The sequence below is a fragment of the Solanum tuberosum genome, unplaced genomic scaffold (genome assembly GCF_000226075.1).
Source record: "Solanum tuberosum cultivar DM 1-3 516 R44 unplaced genomic scaffold, SolTub_3.0 scf00181, whole genome shotgun sequence".
NCBI lineage: Eukaryota > Viridiplantae > Streptophyta > Magnoliopsida > Solanales > Solanaceae > Solanum > Solanum tuberosum.
This window is the reverse complement of record NW_006239106.1, coordinates 1,107,297-1,125,605: the sequence shown is the minus strand read 5'-3', so window position 1 is coordinate 1,125,605 and position 18,309 is coordinate 1,107,297. Positions and strand designations below refer to the sequence as shown.

Genomic DNA, 18,309 nt, shown 5'->3' with positions numbered 1-18,309 from the left:
CCACTCCCAAAAAAAAAATTAAGTTTGTTTTTAAAAATATTTTCAATTTCAAAAATTATTTTCTACTTTAGTAAAAATAAAAGATATTTCTCAAAAATATTTTTCAATCATAAATCAAATACTAAAAATCTTTTCCAGAAAATATTTTCTACTCACCAACCAAACATGAGAAAATAAATAAAAAATCTACTTGTTTTCCAGGAAATATATTTTCTAGGAAAACATTTTCCTTCATACCAAACACACCCTTAGTCAAATTAATACTTATTATATTAAAGAGTACTTGCACTTTTTTTCTTTTTCTTTTTTTGGTTTTAGCTTGGCAAGTGTTTAACAAATACTTCATGACTTGCATAAATTATTACAAATTTTAAAAAAAGGGTTAAGCACAACCTTAACTTAATACATATAAAGTTATATACCATAAATAAATTTGGTATTTTGATTAAATACTGAGATTTCAAAAACAAATATCGAACTGAATATCAAAATTGTTCGCTATTATACTATTTCTAAAATTCTCTTAATTAATCTACTCTAGTCTATCCAATTCTGACTCAAGTAATCAAGTTGAAACAGAAGGATAAGGAATGGGCAGTGGCAGTACAAAATAGTTGTACTAGAGTGGAAGTGTGTGACTTAATGCTCTATCCTAAAGCCTTTTTTTATTCTTCATTGAAAGTGGGCACCTTGGATGGTCAATTCCCAAGGCTCTAACATTAGGTTCTCCTTCTACACTTTTCTTTTGTCTTTCTTATTATTACTTTTTGTTTCCCGCCCGGTCTCTGGAGCTCACATTAGAGCTTTGATTAAATTCGAATCATGTACCGGGCTTATTCAGGGGTGACACTCCCAACATAATTTTCTCTATACCTAGAACTCAAACTCGAGACCTCTGGTTAAGGATAAAACAGTCACATCACTGCACCACTTACTATGTTGGTTTTGTCTTTCTTATTAGTTATACTATTTATTTGTTCAACATTCCTACCTATATATTCACCCTCCACCACCCCACCCCCCAACATCAACATAAGGCGCATTTGTTTTTGGTTATATTTTTTGTATCGAATGCATTTGTATGTATTCGCTACTGATTATACATTTGCATCAAGTGTAGATGTTTCTTGTTATTCGTTATGTATCAATATTGTACTCAAATGTGTCCGTAACTTATTATGAATTTATGTCAATATATTAAGGGGTCGTTTGGTACAAAGACTAATAATGCAGGGATTAGTAATGTTCGGATTAATAATGCAGGGATTAATAGTGAAGAGATTAGTAATGCAGGGTTTATTTTTATCAAGAGTTTGGTTCATTATTTCCCACCTCATCTTGTGTTTGGATTAAAACTTTAAAAACTTCTTTCCAATTATACCCTTGAATTATTATGTAATTGAGTTAATGTAAATAATTGTTGGACAACATTATTTTTTTATGGCCTTCTAACTAGCTATGAGAAGAACAATTTTTGTTGTCATGTTTGTCTTTTTTTCCACTTAAATTATTTGAGGATAAATAATTATCATCTTAGTAAATTGTTCACTTACAAAATGTCAATTTTCAATTTTAAAAAAGATAAACTATATATCACTTTAAAAAATTGAAAAGGCAGTAAAACAATAGTAAAAATTGAATAAATCATCTACATTTATACATAAAAATTGCAAAGTTGTAGTTTTAATATGTATGCAATTTTATAAATTATTCAAAATACAAATATATATATTGCATTAATTTGTATTGGATTTATTTAGTAACAAACAACTCTCTCTAAATAATTTGCAAGCTAATTTATTTAAATAAATTTACTAGTACAATATAAAACATAAAATAAACAATATAATTAAAATGATTTGAGGGATATTTTTGTCTTTACATAGACTTATCCCATGATATTATATCCTATGTATTACTAATACCTCCAAATGGAAGGTATTAGTAATGCATCCTATAATACCATGTAGGAGGTATAACTAATCCATGGAATAGTTATATATAGGCCCAAATTCCTACCAAACATAGTACTAAATAATACCACACATAATACATGGACTATTTATTTTAATGTGGCCTACCAAACGACCCCTAAGTGTTCTAGCTAGTTCCTTTATTATACGCTTATGTAATGTATTTGGATGTACTTTTATCGTTTTATATCGTTTCATAATAAAAATATATTTATATTTTAAGAGATGTACAACATTAAAATGAACAAGTAAAAATAAATATAGAAAATATCTATTTTTAATTCAACATGTGATGCATCGTGCGCTTTAAAGATTGTTGAAAAGCAGTAACTTATAGATTATGTATCTGAATTCGATAATTTTGGCTCGAATTTCATGTGTATAAAAACCCGTTAAAAGAAGTATAGAATACTAAGTAATAGATTTGAAATCTAATAAATCAAATGTATTGTGATAAATTATTTCCAAAATCAAACTTGTAATGTCTAAAGAATATTGAATCCACTCATAAACTTGTTGATTAGGTAGAAATCTGTTTTACAAAAATAAAAAAGGTACAATCAAGATTATCAAGGTTAAAAGATTGAAGTAGAAGATGTGCATGAAGCTAAATTACATAGTATTATGGATGAACACTAATTTAATGGTAGAAGGCTAGAAGCTAATCATCCACATTATGCTTAGTGCACCCTTCAGTATCTAATGATCGAAATCTTTTTATTTTATAATCGTACATTCACGTCAATTTGTGTACACCTCGATTAAAATTTCACAAAATATTTGTCATCTTCCACCAACAACAAGTATACTTGTAACTCTGTCTACCAAACATAGAACAAATGGAAAGAGATCACGTCGAAATCCCTTTGCTTATACCTAAATCACGTAGAATACATCTTTATCCTCTCTTGGATACATCCCTATCCCCTCTCGGATACATCTCTATCCCCTTTCAGATACATCCCTCCCATTAAGTAATGTATCATTATTCACAATACGTGAGCTATGTATCCACATGTTTTCTGATGTATCCGAGATCCTATAAATTTAAGGAATTTTTGTAATTTGAAAAAGAATAGAATTATGATGTAATTAGCTTTTAACACTATGAGATTTATGTTAGTTTTACTTCTTTTAAAAAAAAATTGAAGCCCATAATTTCCTTTTGATTATTGACGATGATGGGCCAACTTACTCTCAAGCCCATGTTTTATATTAGAGGAACTTTCACATATAGCCACTCAAAAATAGCCTAATTACTCTCCATAGCTATAGTTTGATAATTACAATTCATAGCTACATGTTATAGGGAGGAGAGAGGCGAGCGAGATTGGGAGAGAGAAAGGAGAGCGGCGAGCGATTGAGGGCAAAGAGTGGAGAGAGGTGAATTGTATATGTATATAGGTTACATAATTGTATATTATACATATGTATTTGTATATATGGCGAGCGAGATTGGGAGAGGGAGGAGAGAGGCGAGCGAGATTGGGAGAGGGAGGAGAGAGGCGAGCGAGATTGGGAGAGGGAGGAGAGAGGCGAGCGAGATTGGGAGAGGGAGGAGAGAGGCGAGCGAGATTGGGAGAGGGAGGAGAGAGGCGAGCGAGATTGGGAGAGGGAGGAGAGAGGCGAGCGAGATTGGGAGAGGGAGGAGAGAGGCGAGCGAGATTGGGAGAGGGAGGAGAGAGGCGAGCGAGATTGGGAGAGGGAGGAGAGAGGCGAGCGAGATTGGGAGAGGGAGGAGAGAGGCGAGCGAGATTGGGAGAGGGAGGAGAGAGGCGAGCGAGATTGGGAGAGGGAGGAGAGAGGCGAGCGAGATTGGGAGAGGGAGGAGAGAGGCGAGCGAGATTGGGAGAGGGAGGAGAGAGGCGAGCGAGAGAGGGCAGAGAGTGGGAGAGAGGTGAATTGTATATGTATATCGGTTAGATAATTGTATATTATACATATGTATTTGTATATTCTGGCGAATTATACATATACAAATGTGGCTAATTATACAAACTCGAAGTCAGCCTACATAATTAATGTATAATGTTAGTCGCGAGTGGTAATTATAGCAAACTATAGCTATGATGAGTAATTAAGTAGTATAAGTTTGCTTAACCGCGTAATTTTCCCTTTATAATAAGATGGATCTTTTGAAATAGGACTGGCCCATTCTCAGTTTAAAGATAAAAGGAAATTACACCCAATGATCTTGGTGGGGATCAGGGACGTTGAGTCGATGGGGAGGAAATAAATATAATGAACTTGAATTGTTACGTACGAAATTTATTTTTTCTAATTTTGTTAGAGAAATCACTTTTCTCATTTTTAAAGAACTTATGCCGTTTCAAAAAATATTTTGACCAATCAAACATTTTCTTGAAAATATTTTCCTCCTTATCAACTACTCACCCTAAGTATTACAATATCTTAAAAGATCTTACAAGATAATTATTCCGATTTATCTACACTCCATAAATTGAAATAAAGGGAGTAACATATATTATGTGAAAAATATTTTTAAACTATTATAAATCAAAATAATTAACAACTTAAATATCTAAAAATCATATAAAAATCTGGTTACTTTCAAAACTTCATGTGTACCACATAAATTGGACAAAGAGAGTAACATATTATGTAAAAAAAAAAAATTTGGCCAACTCTCAAAATTTCATTTGTACGAGATAAATTGAAACAAATAGAGCAACAACTTAAAGCATATACAAATTTGATTGACTCCATATTTTATTTGTGTTACATAAATTAAAATAAAATTAATGATTTATATTGAACTCGTACTGGCACGGACGGTACTTGATCACACCCCAAAGAAAGAAAAAAATACGTAGAAGAAATTGAGAATGTTCTCGACGTGGCCGGCAACCATATGCCTTTTTCAAATACCAAGACAACGTTGAGAAATGGTAGCCCACCTAGCACTAAACAAGAAATATTAAATTAATATCACAATAAAAAGTAATTTATGTCATTTGACATTATAAAATACTGTAATTGATTACACACCATATGAGTATAAAAAAAAAAAAAAAAATTATAGTATGTCAGCCAACGTATCAAAGAGAAAATAAAGAAAGTAAATTATATATGGTCAACTAAACTAACACAGGTATCGTATTTGACCTCTTGAGTTATTAATAAGAAGTTTTGTGGAACTTTATTACCAAAAATCGAATATTCTTAAGTGATGTATTAATTTAATGATAAAAATTACATAAATTTTATCATTAAAATAAAAATCCTTTAAAATTAATAGGATCACGGATACATTAGAAACCTGCGAATATATAGTTCACGAATTGCAAATGATACATTATTTAATGGGAATGATATATATATACATATATATCTAAGAGGGGGTAGAGATATATTCAAGAGGAATGGATGTATTTAAGAGGGGGATACAAATGTATCCGAGATGGGAGGAATGTATCTGAGAGAGGATAGGGATGTATCCGAGAGGAGATTTTAGTAATTTTTTTAACTGATATTTTTTTAGAGATTATAATAAAATAAGAGGTATATTTAATTAATTTGTAATAAAGGGAAAATGATTCAGCATTAGCATTTCCATTTACTACTAGAGCAATACAAGACTGCAAGAGTGTATAATTAAAAAACTTAAAATATAAAGACAAGCATTATAATTTGAAGTTTTAATTAATTAATCTAATTCTTTTTACCACTTTTGGTATGCACTAAATTAAAGTATGCGGCAGTGTCGATTGTCCAATTTTGTGTGACAAATCTTGAGATGATTTATTTTAAGAGTGATTTATTAATAAAATAGTTGAAATAAAATAATTAGACGCATGATGTAATAATTCATGTAAATACTAAATCATTGTTTTACTTTCCATTCTTCTTTCTTCACTTTGTCTTGAGCTAGAAAACTATAAGGTCTCGTAGCCCATCGCAGGGGCGGAGCTATATGGTGGTGTCAGCAGGATATTCACTGGACACTCTTCGTCGAAAAATTACACTATATATAAATTTTATTTTATTTTATATTGATATATGTAATATTTTAAACATAAGGGTCCTGTTTGAATCCCTTATAATATGATAATAGTATATGATTAGTAAGAAATTCCGCGCAATAATCTATATATCCATCTTCAATCCTAACATGTGTTAGAAAAATTAATCAAAACGTCATAAGCTCTTCGTTTTCCAGTTTGTAAAATCAAAACAAAAAATTTCAAAATTTATTTTTAAGAATATTGGTTTTGATGAAACAAATTCCAACTTTATCAAGGTCAAAATATAGGTCATTCTCTAAAAGTCGTACTTGTTTTTAAGTGATCAGATGCTTTTGTTTGGATCCTTTCCCTTTATCCTGTTCCACCTTGTTAATTTTCTACCCCTTTTTTTCTACTTCATTAGTTTATTTAATTTGTAATGTTTATTTTTCATCCATAAATAAATCATATAAGTCGAATCTAGTTTTGATGAGATTGTTTTCGGTAGATCTTCGGTTTAAGTAATGTATATAAAAATCAAATATGAAAAAGAAATACAGTAGTAAAGAAGTCATGCTAAAGTAAAGAAGAAGAGAACAATAACAACAAAAATGCTACGGTAATCGAAGCAAAAAAAAAGCAATAAATAATAATGAAATCGAATAATGAGATAGTAAAAGAGTAATAAAAAAAATACTCATAAAGGACACTAGACAACGCTCGACTACCTATTAACCTTCTACCCTAATCCTCGACCTCCATCTCTGCTAGGGTCATGTTCCTGGATATGATGCAGAAGTATCATGTCCTATCTAATCACATGCCCCCAATACTTTTTTGGTTTACCTCTACCTCTCATCATACTCACCATAGTCAACCTCATCAGTGGAGCATCATCTTGCATCTCATGTCCGAACTATTTCAGTCTCACCTTTCTCATCTTATTCACCACATAATTTTTTTTTCTCACATTATCCTAAATAGGCGAACATATATGTTTCTAATATTATCTCTCCTAGTATGTCTATATATCTATCTCAATATTCTTATTTTCACTACTTTCATGATTTATTTATTTTAACGTGTAAATTCTTAATTAATCAACACTCCACCTATACAACATAGCTAACCTAGCCACTACTTTATTATAAATAATAATAGTAGGAGTTCTTATAATTTGCGCAACATTATTTAAACATTTAGCTGGATTGATTAAAGAGACAACTAATAGGGGATAGTATAATGAATGTACTTCACTATTTTTAGCAAATTGACATTTGGCACATTTTTGTAACAAGAGTTAAGCTGAGCTGGTATTAATAATTAATTAAATTTACACTAAATTAGTATATGACCGTTTCGAAACTGAACGTGCAAGTTTTTAATTGTTGAACTACAAGAGTTAGCTCATCAAATCCCTAGCCAAGTGTGGTAAAGAGTATTATAATAATAGGGATCACGGAAAAATTTAATAGAGTAACAAATATTTTTTTATTCTTAATCAAAAGTTGTATGTCAAACCTGAGGAATAAAATTGTATTTAACATAAAAAAATATTTCTTTGAAAGTGAAATTTTTGAATATGAGTTTTAATTAGTCGAGCTCAAAGTGAGTATATGATATTGAATGAAAAACATAATAGTAGTTGACTAGAAGTATTGTATTTTGCTGCAGGATATGTCACGCGGAGCATTAGAAGTAGCTAGAAGAAAGCCAACTTAATTATTTGATGACTCATCATGCAACTCCCTCCTAGAGAAACAGAATTTTTAAAATGCTAATTGGAAATTTATTTATTTATATAGAAAAAGGAACCATGAGTGTTTGGTACGAGGGAAATACTTTTCGAAAATAATTCTCTTAGAAAATTATTTTTTATTAAAAATACCTGTCACGTTTTTCTCTAGTTGCCATTCATAATGATTTTTTTCTTTTACTTTTTTGAAGCTTTTGAGTTGGTGATAGCTAATTCGTGTTTTTTCGAAAAAAGAGGACCATTGATTACTTTTCATAGCGTGGTAGCTAAACTCGAATAGATTACTTACTTTTTAGGAAGGGTGATAGAGGTCGTTGTAAGGACTGTAAGATTATTCCGAACGAGAATCTTACTATCCATCATAAGTTTTTGATGATGAACTTGAAGATTAAGCAACAGGGGAGGAAGAAGGCTTTATATGAGCGATCGAGGATTAAATAGGGTGGCTTGACCCCTGTCCTCTCTCGAGAGATGGGAGAGAAGTTGATGGCAATGGGGACCTAGAGAAGTAGTAAGAATGCAAATAATGCAACATGTGCGATAAGATAACTAGTTGCATTAGAAAAGTAGCTAGTTATGTGATAGGGATACACCTAGGGGTAATGTAGGTGGTCATCAAGGGGATTGGTGGTGGAATGAAGAAGTCCAACGAAAAGAAAAAGTAAAGAAGATTGTTTATGCAAAGTTGGTGGAGTGTAATAATGAGGAAGAGAAGCGCATGAATAAGGAAATTTATAAGGCGACGAAGGTGGAGGCTAAATTAGAGGTTACAACAACAAAGAAGGGAACTTTCAAATGCTTGTATATTGATCTAGGGGACAAAAAGGGGGAGATAAGAATTTGTATAAGTTCGCGAAGGCGAGAAAGAGGAACCCGACACCTGGATCAACTAAAGTACATCAATAATGAATAAAACAAGGTATTGGTAGAAGAGATCCTCATTAAGCAAATATGACAATCATACTTTCACAAACTCTTAAACGAATAAGGGGCTATAGACAATGTGTTGGATGATTTGGAGAACTCTAAGAGACATTAAAATTTTGGATATCGTAGATTTATTAGGGTTGAGGAGGTTAAGCGTGCTATTAGTAGAATGAACAGAGGAAGAACGACCAGACCAAATGAAATATCAAGTAGTTTTGAAAGAGCATATACATGATAGGTATAGAGCGATTAACAAAGGATTCGTGTGGTTTTGGATGATCCAACTACAAAAGAACCAAGAATGGAGGGCTCTCCCTCCCCTTCTGCCCAACTCTTTGATCTTTAGAACATTATTTTAAGAATTTATGAGCCATTGTCCTTCTCCAACCCTGATTGCCCAATTTGATAGTTTACAATAAATGTGATTCATTTATTAAGCATGGTTCTATGGTCGGTTTGTGACCCCCTAGATATCGAAGGCCTCTTTGGGTGATCTTGTAATTCCTACAGGGTGAAGATGATGGATTGGTCCATGAATTTTCATTCATTTTCTTTTGCCGCATTTCGCTCAAAGGGTTGATGAAATATAGTGTATCAAATTGTTCACAGATCTTCCAAACGTAGAGCGCGCGTTGTTTGATGTCATTTTTGAGATCGATGACCAAAATGTTTGAAGAATGAAGGTGGAGTATGATGTTTGTGTAATAAAGACACAACTTCCAATGCAAGTGTCTACAATCATATAATAGTAAAGTAACCTAACCAAGGGTTGGGGTCGAGTTTCAAGGGAGTGTGATTGAGAATTATTAGAAAAATATAATTAAGTTTTAATTAGTCATACCTAAAAACATTATCGAATATAAACATGTTAAATCTAAGGGGTGACGCAAGCGTCAATTATCAATGGGGGTTTGTGATAAGTAAGCAAAAACAGCAAAAATGCAAAGAGTACTAATCAAGGAGAGAGAATTCTTGGGATGTGATAGGAATACGGGTTAGACTAGACTATTGGATACATGCTTTTGATAGTAAATCCGATGAGTATTTGTGACTAGGCTAGACTATAGTGGGGGTAAATTCTCTCTCGAGCAACTTACCCTGAATCAAATGGGTTCCTCTCGGACACCCACTTGCCACATTTGAAGAACAACCTCCGCCTTAGCCCATTCACTCTCTCGAGCTGAGTGTGTGGGAGAAGGACTAGGGTTCACTCTCTCGAGCAGAACCTCATGTCGACCCATTCCCACCGGCCATCAATTTAGTAGTCTTAGTTTTACGACCTCTCTCTCGAGCAAGCCGAAAACACAAAGGTGAAATCGTATTTGCAACTACAATTTCATTAAGCTCCACCACAACTACTAAACGAAATCACATTTACACAACAATAAACCAATAACAAGCAAGACCCAACAGATAATCTAACCCATTATTCACAAAATCACACCCCAAGGAATTGAGGTTTTAGCTACACATGTAAAATAGATAGAAATTTATATCAATATGAGTTTGCATTCAAATGGGTATGAAAATTGAAGTAGCAAAACAAGCAAAGAGTGAAGAATCCACAAGACCCAAGTCCAAATTCTTGGAGTTGAAACCCTTTGAATCTTCAAGTTCTTCAAAAACCCCTCCAAACTTAGAACTCAAAATTCTATGTTAAAAATTATATATTAAAAATCTAATATTAAGCTACAACTCTCAACGAGTATTTATAGTTTTCAAAAATCTGTACTGCAGCGAATCATTTGACGTCGTTAATCGAGATTGCCGATCAACTCGGTGATCCGTCCTTTGGTAGGTTTCATCGTCGTCTTGCTCTATCCTTCAGCATCGTCATGTTTTGGATCATTGGGCGACATAGTACTGCTTCGCAAAACTGTTCGGTGATACGCGGACTTCTCTTTTTCACTACCAGATTGATCCTTTCTTTCAGGGCTCAGCACACTAGAACAAAAGGCGAGGATAAGACCTTTTGGCGACTCGCCGAATGGGTTCGGCGATTCTCAGATCTTCATTTCTTCGTTCTTTCAGCTGCCTTTGTTCCTTTTTTACTAAGTAGTGTCCATGCTTTCCCTCAAAACTCCAAATACCTGAAACTTAAGAGTTTTCATCAGATATTGAGATTAAATATGCATTTGAGGACACTAATTCTATCAAAATATTGCCCTAAATGAGTCCAATTTGTGGACTCATCAGAGTACAATGGTATATTATTGTACGAGAACACAAATGATATTCAAAACTATAATAATAATAAGGGTCGGTATCAAGTTATTACGCTATTCTATGATAGTTTGAGAGAGAATGATGAGGGTGAGAAGGGGTGTGTCTATTTTAAAGAATCAATTTCACAATGGAGCGATTGACTACAGAAGTCATCCATCTTGTGAGCAGATCAGTGAATAAGTATAAGGAAACAGATATGGACTTAAATATAAAGAAAGAAAGATGAACTTACGTATGATGTTAATTGACCTTTTAAAAACCTATGATAATGTCTCGAGGAAAGTCCTCTGGAGATGCCGGTAGGCTAGAGGTGTACCGTTGACCTACATTAGGGAATATGTATGATGGAACGTAGACTCAGTTAGAACGATGAGAGGAAAAATATTGAAGCACTTCCTAGTTGATATGAGATTGCATTAGGGATCAATTCTTAGCATGTTCCTATTTATCTTGGTGATGAATGAATTGATGCAATATTTTCAAGATGAGATGTCATGGTGTATATATTTGTAGATGATTTTGTATTGATCGAAGAGACACTCAATAGAGTTATGTTAGATTGGAGGTATGGAGACAAACTCTAGATTAATCTAATGGGTTCATATTGAGCAAGACTTAAATAAATATTTGGAGTGAAAATTTAGTGATATTGCAATGCATGAGGCAAGTGTGCAAATGAGGTTTGATGCACAGACAATCCTAAGAGAGATAGTTTTAAGTAGCTTGGGTTTGTCATCCATGAAAGAGGGGACATCAATGGGGATGTCACACATCGTATTGACATGGCTTGGATGAAGCGAAAACTTGCATTTGGAGTCTTGTGTAATAAAAAAATACCACATGAACTTAAAGGTAACTTTTATAAAGTGGTAGTGGACATACTAAAAGTGATAATATTAGGAACAAGCATATCATGGATAAAATGAGGAAAGCGAGACTATGATGATTTGAAATACGGAAGAGGAGTTAGTATTACAAACACTACAAAAAAAACACCTTTTAGCGGCAATAAATATACACATTAACAAAAAGTGTTAAAGTCTTTACTGGCATTAGTTAATTGTCATAGGATTCAATGTCGCTAAAGGCTTTAGGGACATATACAAAGAGTGTCAATTGCCGCTAAAAGTACATATTTAGTGGCAATTAAGCTATTGTCGTTAATTAATTGCCGCTAAAAATCATTTTTGAGGTAATGAAACTTTAATACTAACATGTATTGCTATGTTGAGTTTTGAGTTTACTCACAATTCAAGAGGCTCAACTCGTTATAACCTTTTAACATGTTTATGTCATCTTTTAGTTTTCATAATTCAAGAGGCTCATATCAATTGATGATTTTGCAATCCCATTCAACTATTTGAAGCTCAAGAAATGAAGTTAATTTTCGAGTCAGAACAAAAAGGGGTCAAATATAATTTAAATCTATCAACAAAACAAGCTTTCTTCAACAAACTTTATATCTTAAAGCCAAAAATGCCTCAAGATAAGGAACAACTACTAATGTGGAGCATGATCCAGAAATCCTTGTCATACAATATCTTTCAAAACTCTTTTTTTAAACATGATCTTATAAGATGAAATAAAGTAAAGAAAATAAGCATCTTTTTGTTTCTGCACCTTTTAACTTCTTCATATAAACTTATATATGAAGATTTAATTTTTGTGTCAAATCATAGCCTTAAGTGATTGATTTAATACATGGAATCCATGGGGGACACCAACAAATACAAGTGAGGAAAAGAAAAGAATTTATGCACTTCCTTCTCTCTTTTGTTTTCTACTTTTCTTTCTTTAGCGTTGCAAATGTACATTGTCACGCGCTCAAAGGTGTGACCTAGTAATTAAATAAACTAAGTACAAATCTTGTAGATTAGGGTTTAGTTCCTATCTAAGGCAAAACAAAAAATGAAGAAGGTGATTTCTTCCCATTTAGACCGAAGTCGTGGTAGATAGAATCACCTAACTATTACGTTGATAATATAACAAGTATCTGATGAAATAATTAATCAAGGTGAAAGAAATATGATCTGAACACCACTATAAAAAGAAGAAGATACCTTTGCTATCTTATTGTGCATTTTAATGTAAACACCATCCAAGAATTTGAACCGTATGATGTTTACAAATCTTGAAAAAATATTAATTTGCATGTGAAGTGAAGGATTGATGAAATCTTTTATCGAACATAAACGTCTCCTCCAATGTCAAATAATAAGAAAGAATATGAGAAACTTATAATTGGATACTTTTGTTTGGGAACTTGTTGAGCTAGAAATGGAGATACATACAATTAATATATTTTTATATATCAAATATCTTTATTGCCATAGGCATTTTACAATTTTGAGGAATATTTTACGGCATAATACATAAATATGTCATTTAATTTTGATTCAGCTTGTATTTATGCCTTCTAATTTTGGATATGTATAAGTATATATGCACTTAAACTTGTATAAAATTGAACAAATAAACACATCCATCCTACGTGACATCCTATGTGACATCCTACGTGGCGTTGTACATATATTATGCCATGTAGGACGTGTGTGTCTACTTATTTAATTTTATACAAATTTAAGTGTCTACTTCTGCACACTAAAAGTTGAAGAACATAAATGTCAACTGAAACTAAGTTAAAGGCATAACTATGTATTATACCAATGAATTATTGTACATTATGAATGCTGATATTTATTTGGATTTGACTTATATACCCGTCTAAGTTTTATTTTTATTTTTTACATTATCAATATATTTGAACATGTTTTGATACAAAAAAAAAAACTTGCCTTATTTTCAGGTTATTTATAAACGTTTTTATGTTATGTTATCCATGTATATAGAAGTTAAACTTTATTTATAAAATAGGTATCGAAACATGAATAACTCATAATATAGAAAAAAAATCATCATCATAAATAATATTATATGAATTGGAGAATTATAATTTTTAAGAATTAAAATACTCAATTTTTCACAATAATTAAAAGATGAAAAAGAGGAGATGAACTCTATTTTATAATCAAGAATTTCTAGAAAGATATGATTCCAAGAACAATACAAGAACTCTTGGTCCTACCCTCTTTGGAAAGCAAAAATATACCAACAGCTAGCTTTAAATCATTAAAAAGAAGATCCAATAATAATTTTAAATAACTTTTACGTTAGAAATTAAACCTACAAATTTGCGAATTCAAAAGCACTTTTTATAGAAAAATAAATTTGTCTTTATTGGTAAATCATAATAATAATAATAATAATAATAATATTATAATAATAATAATAATAATGATAATAATAATAATAATAATGTTTACACATAAGTTGTATGTATAAGTCAAAACTCAATTAGAAATTAGTACTAATTACTGTCAATATTTGGTTAAACAAAAGGAGCTAATTTTTTTTGGTAATTTTGTCAACTCAAACAAAAGGTCACATTATAATTAAAGCATATTATGAATAATCTCCACCAAGCCGCCCACTCACACTCACCTTATAGTGGAGTTTGTGGCAAAGTTTTCCATGTCCAAAACAAGAAGAAAAAGCTCATAAAAAAATATTATTATTTTTTTAAATAAAAAAGGTATATATTATTATATGATGGAGATCCTCTCTGTTATCTTTTTTTTGTCCGTTTTCTCTTCTTCATTAACATCCGGAGATAATTACGACAACAACATATTCAATATAATTACATAAATATGACTTGACGTAACCTTCTTCAATACTGTTGTGTGATAAAAAAATTGTTTCTAATAAATTTTCGACTTAAAAAAGAAGTTATCAAAGCAGAAATTAAATGCAAGAAACTATGATAACCATATAATTAAATATAATGCAAATAATGTACCAACGTAACACATATCGAAGAATAAGAAACAATCCGACTATGAAATGCTACTACTACTAAAGAGAAGAGGGGATGTGATAAGTCCCTTTGCCTTTTTCATCTAAAATGTGAACACTCGATTGCATGTTAACCTTCTATCTTTTATTACTTCTATTTAAAATCACGTCTTTATAACATTGACCTTTATTACTTCTATTTAAAATTACGTCTTTATAACATTGACCTACGTACCTTTCTAAATTTTCGCTCAAATATTTATTTCATCTTATTCCATTATTCCACAAGTAATTTCTTCTTATTTTTTCCCTTAAGATAGACGATGAGTCAAATGTATTCAAATTTGATATTTATACAAACCTTTTTTTAATCTTAATATTTATACTAACCAACGAATACAATACATGTATTTTTCATTTACCTATAATTAAGTAATATTTATTTTTCACTTTAATTTTTAATTTTTAATTGTTAAGCTTAAATTGAGTGTATATATATAAATGCAATACCCAACACCTATTGACATGACTAATTTGAATTTGCGTTGAGTAAACCTAGCAAAAGATAAATTTCAGCATCATGAGTTATGGTTGAATGGTTGAGATGATCTCACCCTTAATTAGAGGTCGCATGTTCTAATCCTAAATACGAAAAAGATCTTATTGGGAGTGTCGCCCTCATAAATGGACCCTGCAATGCATCGATCGAATCTGAATAAGCTGGATTTCAATATGATATCGAATACAAAATAAACATATATTAAAAAAAAATCCACAACATCCTTTTGAAAATCAACTCATAATTTAATATATATCATTTTTACGTCCCAATCAAACCGTCTGTCCACTCTTTTTTCTATTGTTTATTTTTCCTTCTATTGTTAAGCATAAAAGCCTCCCTTCTCTCCCTTTCAATATTCCAAAACCAACATACACTAAAATCCCAAAACAAAAACAAAAAACTCCCAACACATCTCCTCTTTTAATTTCTTTCGACTTCATCATCATTATCATTATCATCATGACCGGAAAAAAAACCCTAACTAGCCCGGTTGAAAGCCCGTTATCGGGCAACACATCCGATAACTTCTCTAAAGAACTAGACAAGTTCCTCCCTATAGCTAATGTTAGTAGAATCATGAAGAAATCTCTCCCAGCCAACGCGAAAATCTCCAAAGAAGCCAAAGAAACCGTTCAAGAATGTGTGTCTGAGTTCATTAGCTTCATCACGGGCGAAGCATCGGATAAATGTCAAAGAGAGAAGAGGAAGACCATCAATGGAGATGACCTTTTATGGGCTATGACAACATTAGGGTTTGAAAATTATGTTGGACCCTTAAAAGGTTATCTAAATAAGTATAGAGAAAGTGAAGGGGAAAAAAATATCATGGCTAGAAATGATGAAACTTCACATGAACCAATTATAACTAGTACAAATAATATTATTGGTACTAGTTATAATGATAATAATAATAATGTTACAAAATTCTCATTAGCAAGGCCTGAATTTATTCAGAGCTATAATAATGGGAATTTTTCACAAAATTATGGTGAGAATTTGGCATCTAAAGCTAATCTTCATGGGGTTGAATGGTAGTTTATTTTTATTTATTTTTGAAAAAAATATTATGTACTTTGTTTTCTCAACATATTGCATACACCTTATTTTTAGGTTATGTTTATTTTTCTTTTCTTTTTTTGTTTTTAAATTAACATATTTTATTGCTTTTATAAATTAGTATCTGTGTTAAGTATTGTAGTTGGATTTATAGGTTTGCTGATTATGTGTCTTTCTGATGTAATGAATGAGCTGATTCATCAATGTCATGTTATTATTATTATTATCTAGTCAAATTGTTGTTGGGTTTAATTATTTGATTAATTAAGAATCAAATGCTAAGTTGTATTTTGAGAAAATGTTTTTAAAGTATTGAAAGTTGTTTACGGATTAATTAATATTAAGTTGACCGTGCTGTCTACATAGTATGAGCTTGAATATAGAGTAATTAGCTATTAATTGACTTGATGATGTGGTGCAGTGAATGGAGTTGTTCCTTTCTTAATTAGAAGTTTTGGATTTGAACTCAGGGTATAAAAAAAATCTTTGGTAGCACTCCACTAAATGGGGTCCTAGGCGGCGCGAATTTAAAATAGTTGGACTCCACTACGAATAGCGAACACCGATGAAAAAAAAAGTGATATGATAAATTTCAATCCTTCGAGGAAACTTCATACGGAATTATTCTTATATATTATTCCCTTCGTCCATTTTTAGTTGTCATGTTACGCTTTTCGAAAGTCAATTTGATTAGTTTTGAAAGTTAAATTAGAATACATTAATTCGATATTTAAAACAAAAAATTTAGATATTCAAAAACTACCCAAAAAGTACAATAAATTGCTATTTTTTGCATATTAATATAATGAAAAAATACATCATAAAATGTTAATCAAAATTTTTATTATTTGATTTTAAAAAAATGTCTTGATAGCTAAAAGTGGACGAAGGGAATAGAACATAGGAGTAATAAGTAACTATTTCAATTATATGTGCAAAAAAGGAAAAAAGTTATTTGACAATTCTAGTAATTGGCATTTTATAGGCCCAAGAAAAGAAGCTGACCATTCAGTGTTATTCATGTTGGTCTGGCCCAGAGAGTGAGATGACTCCTCAATTATAACTATATTGCTCCACCAACAATTATTAAACTTATTGTGATACATCATTTTCGTAATATCGATTTTTTTATTATTATTGATGAGAGAATTTAAATTTATTATCTATCAAATTTGCACAAAGTAAATCTCGTTTTATTGTAGTAGTCCACAAATTATACAGAAGAAATAAATAATTCTAAGCAATTATTGTACGACGAGCTTAATAAAAAAAACAAATATTAGAATTGTTAATTATAATTAGATGGTGAAGATTTGAGCACTCATTTGTTTTCTTTGTTCCTTTTCTATAGAAAGGACTTTTACAATGATTAGTGTGAAGAAAATGATCCCTATGTACCCATTTATAAAATTTGCCCCCTCAATATTACCAGTGGCGGACCCAGGATTTTCACGAAGTGGGTTCAAGATATAAAAATATACCTAATGTTATTTGTAATTTTTATGAGGCTAACAACATACATATTTGACTATACTAAACAATGTTAATACATTTGAATTTTTTTTTACATTGACTTATGAATGAGACGGTAAATAACAAGATGGACGAAAAACTAGGCTTCAATATGAACTAAGAAAATAAAAGAATATTATGAATGATTTCTCTTCATTCAACATTTAACAAATAAAAACAAAATATTAAACAAAATAATTATAACCTTAATTTCATAATCGAATACATACTAATATTATTTGTAATTTTTTGTTGATTTTAGAATGATAAGGGATTTTTTAGTTGAAGAAATAAAAAATAACCACAATAATCATATATGTATATATAAAGACTAGAATCAAGAGCGAAAAACATTCAACAAAGAAGAAGACAAAAGGGTTTTTAGAATTGAGAATAATAGGAACTAGTGCCTTTTTGGTTGAGTTTTTTTATAAAAAAAAAATTAAAAACAAAAAGGACAAAAGTTGTTGACTATTG

At 31.2% G+C, this 18,309-nt stretch overlaps 2 protein-coding genes across 2 annotated transcripts in view; both read left to right on the top strand.

The window, feature by feature from the left end:
* Nucleotides 1-8,135, top strand: part of LOC107061942 (uncharacterized mitochondrial protein AtMg00810-like) — a 16,953-nt gene extending 8,818 nt beyond the window's left edge. Inside the window, exon 2 of the mRNA XM_015311989.1 lies at nt 7,991-8,135. Within this exon, the coding sequence (XP_015167475.1) occupies nt 7,991-8,135 (145 nt within the window). The remainder of the gene's footprint in view (nt 1-7,990) is intronic.
* Nucleotides 8,136-15,565: 7,430 nt separating this feature from the next.
* LOC102588708 (nuclear transcription factor Y subunit B-3-like) lies at nt 15,566-16,556 on the top strand. Its single transcript, XM_006354652.2, has one exon. The coding sequence runs from the start codon at nt 15,724-15,726 to the stop codon at nt 16,297-16,299; it is 576 nt and encodes a 191-aa protein (XP_006354714.1). The 5' UTR covers nt 15,566-15,723; the 3' UTR covers nt 16,300-16,556.
* Nucleotides 16,557-18,309: the final 1,753 nt, after the last annotated feature.

Excerpts from the sequence above, each read along its gene's own strand:
- LOC102588708 (XM_006354652.2), top strand. The coding sequence starts at position 15,724 with ATGACCGGAAAAAAAACCCTAACTAGCCCGGTTGAAAGCCCGTTATCG.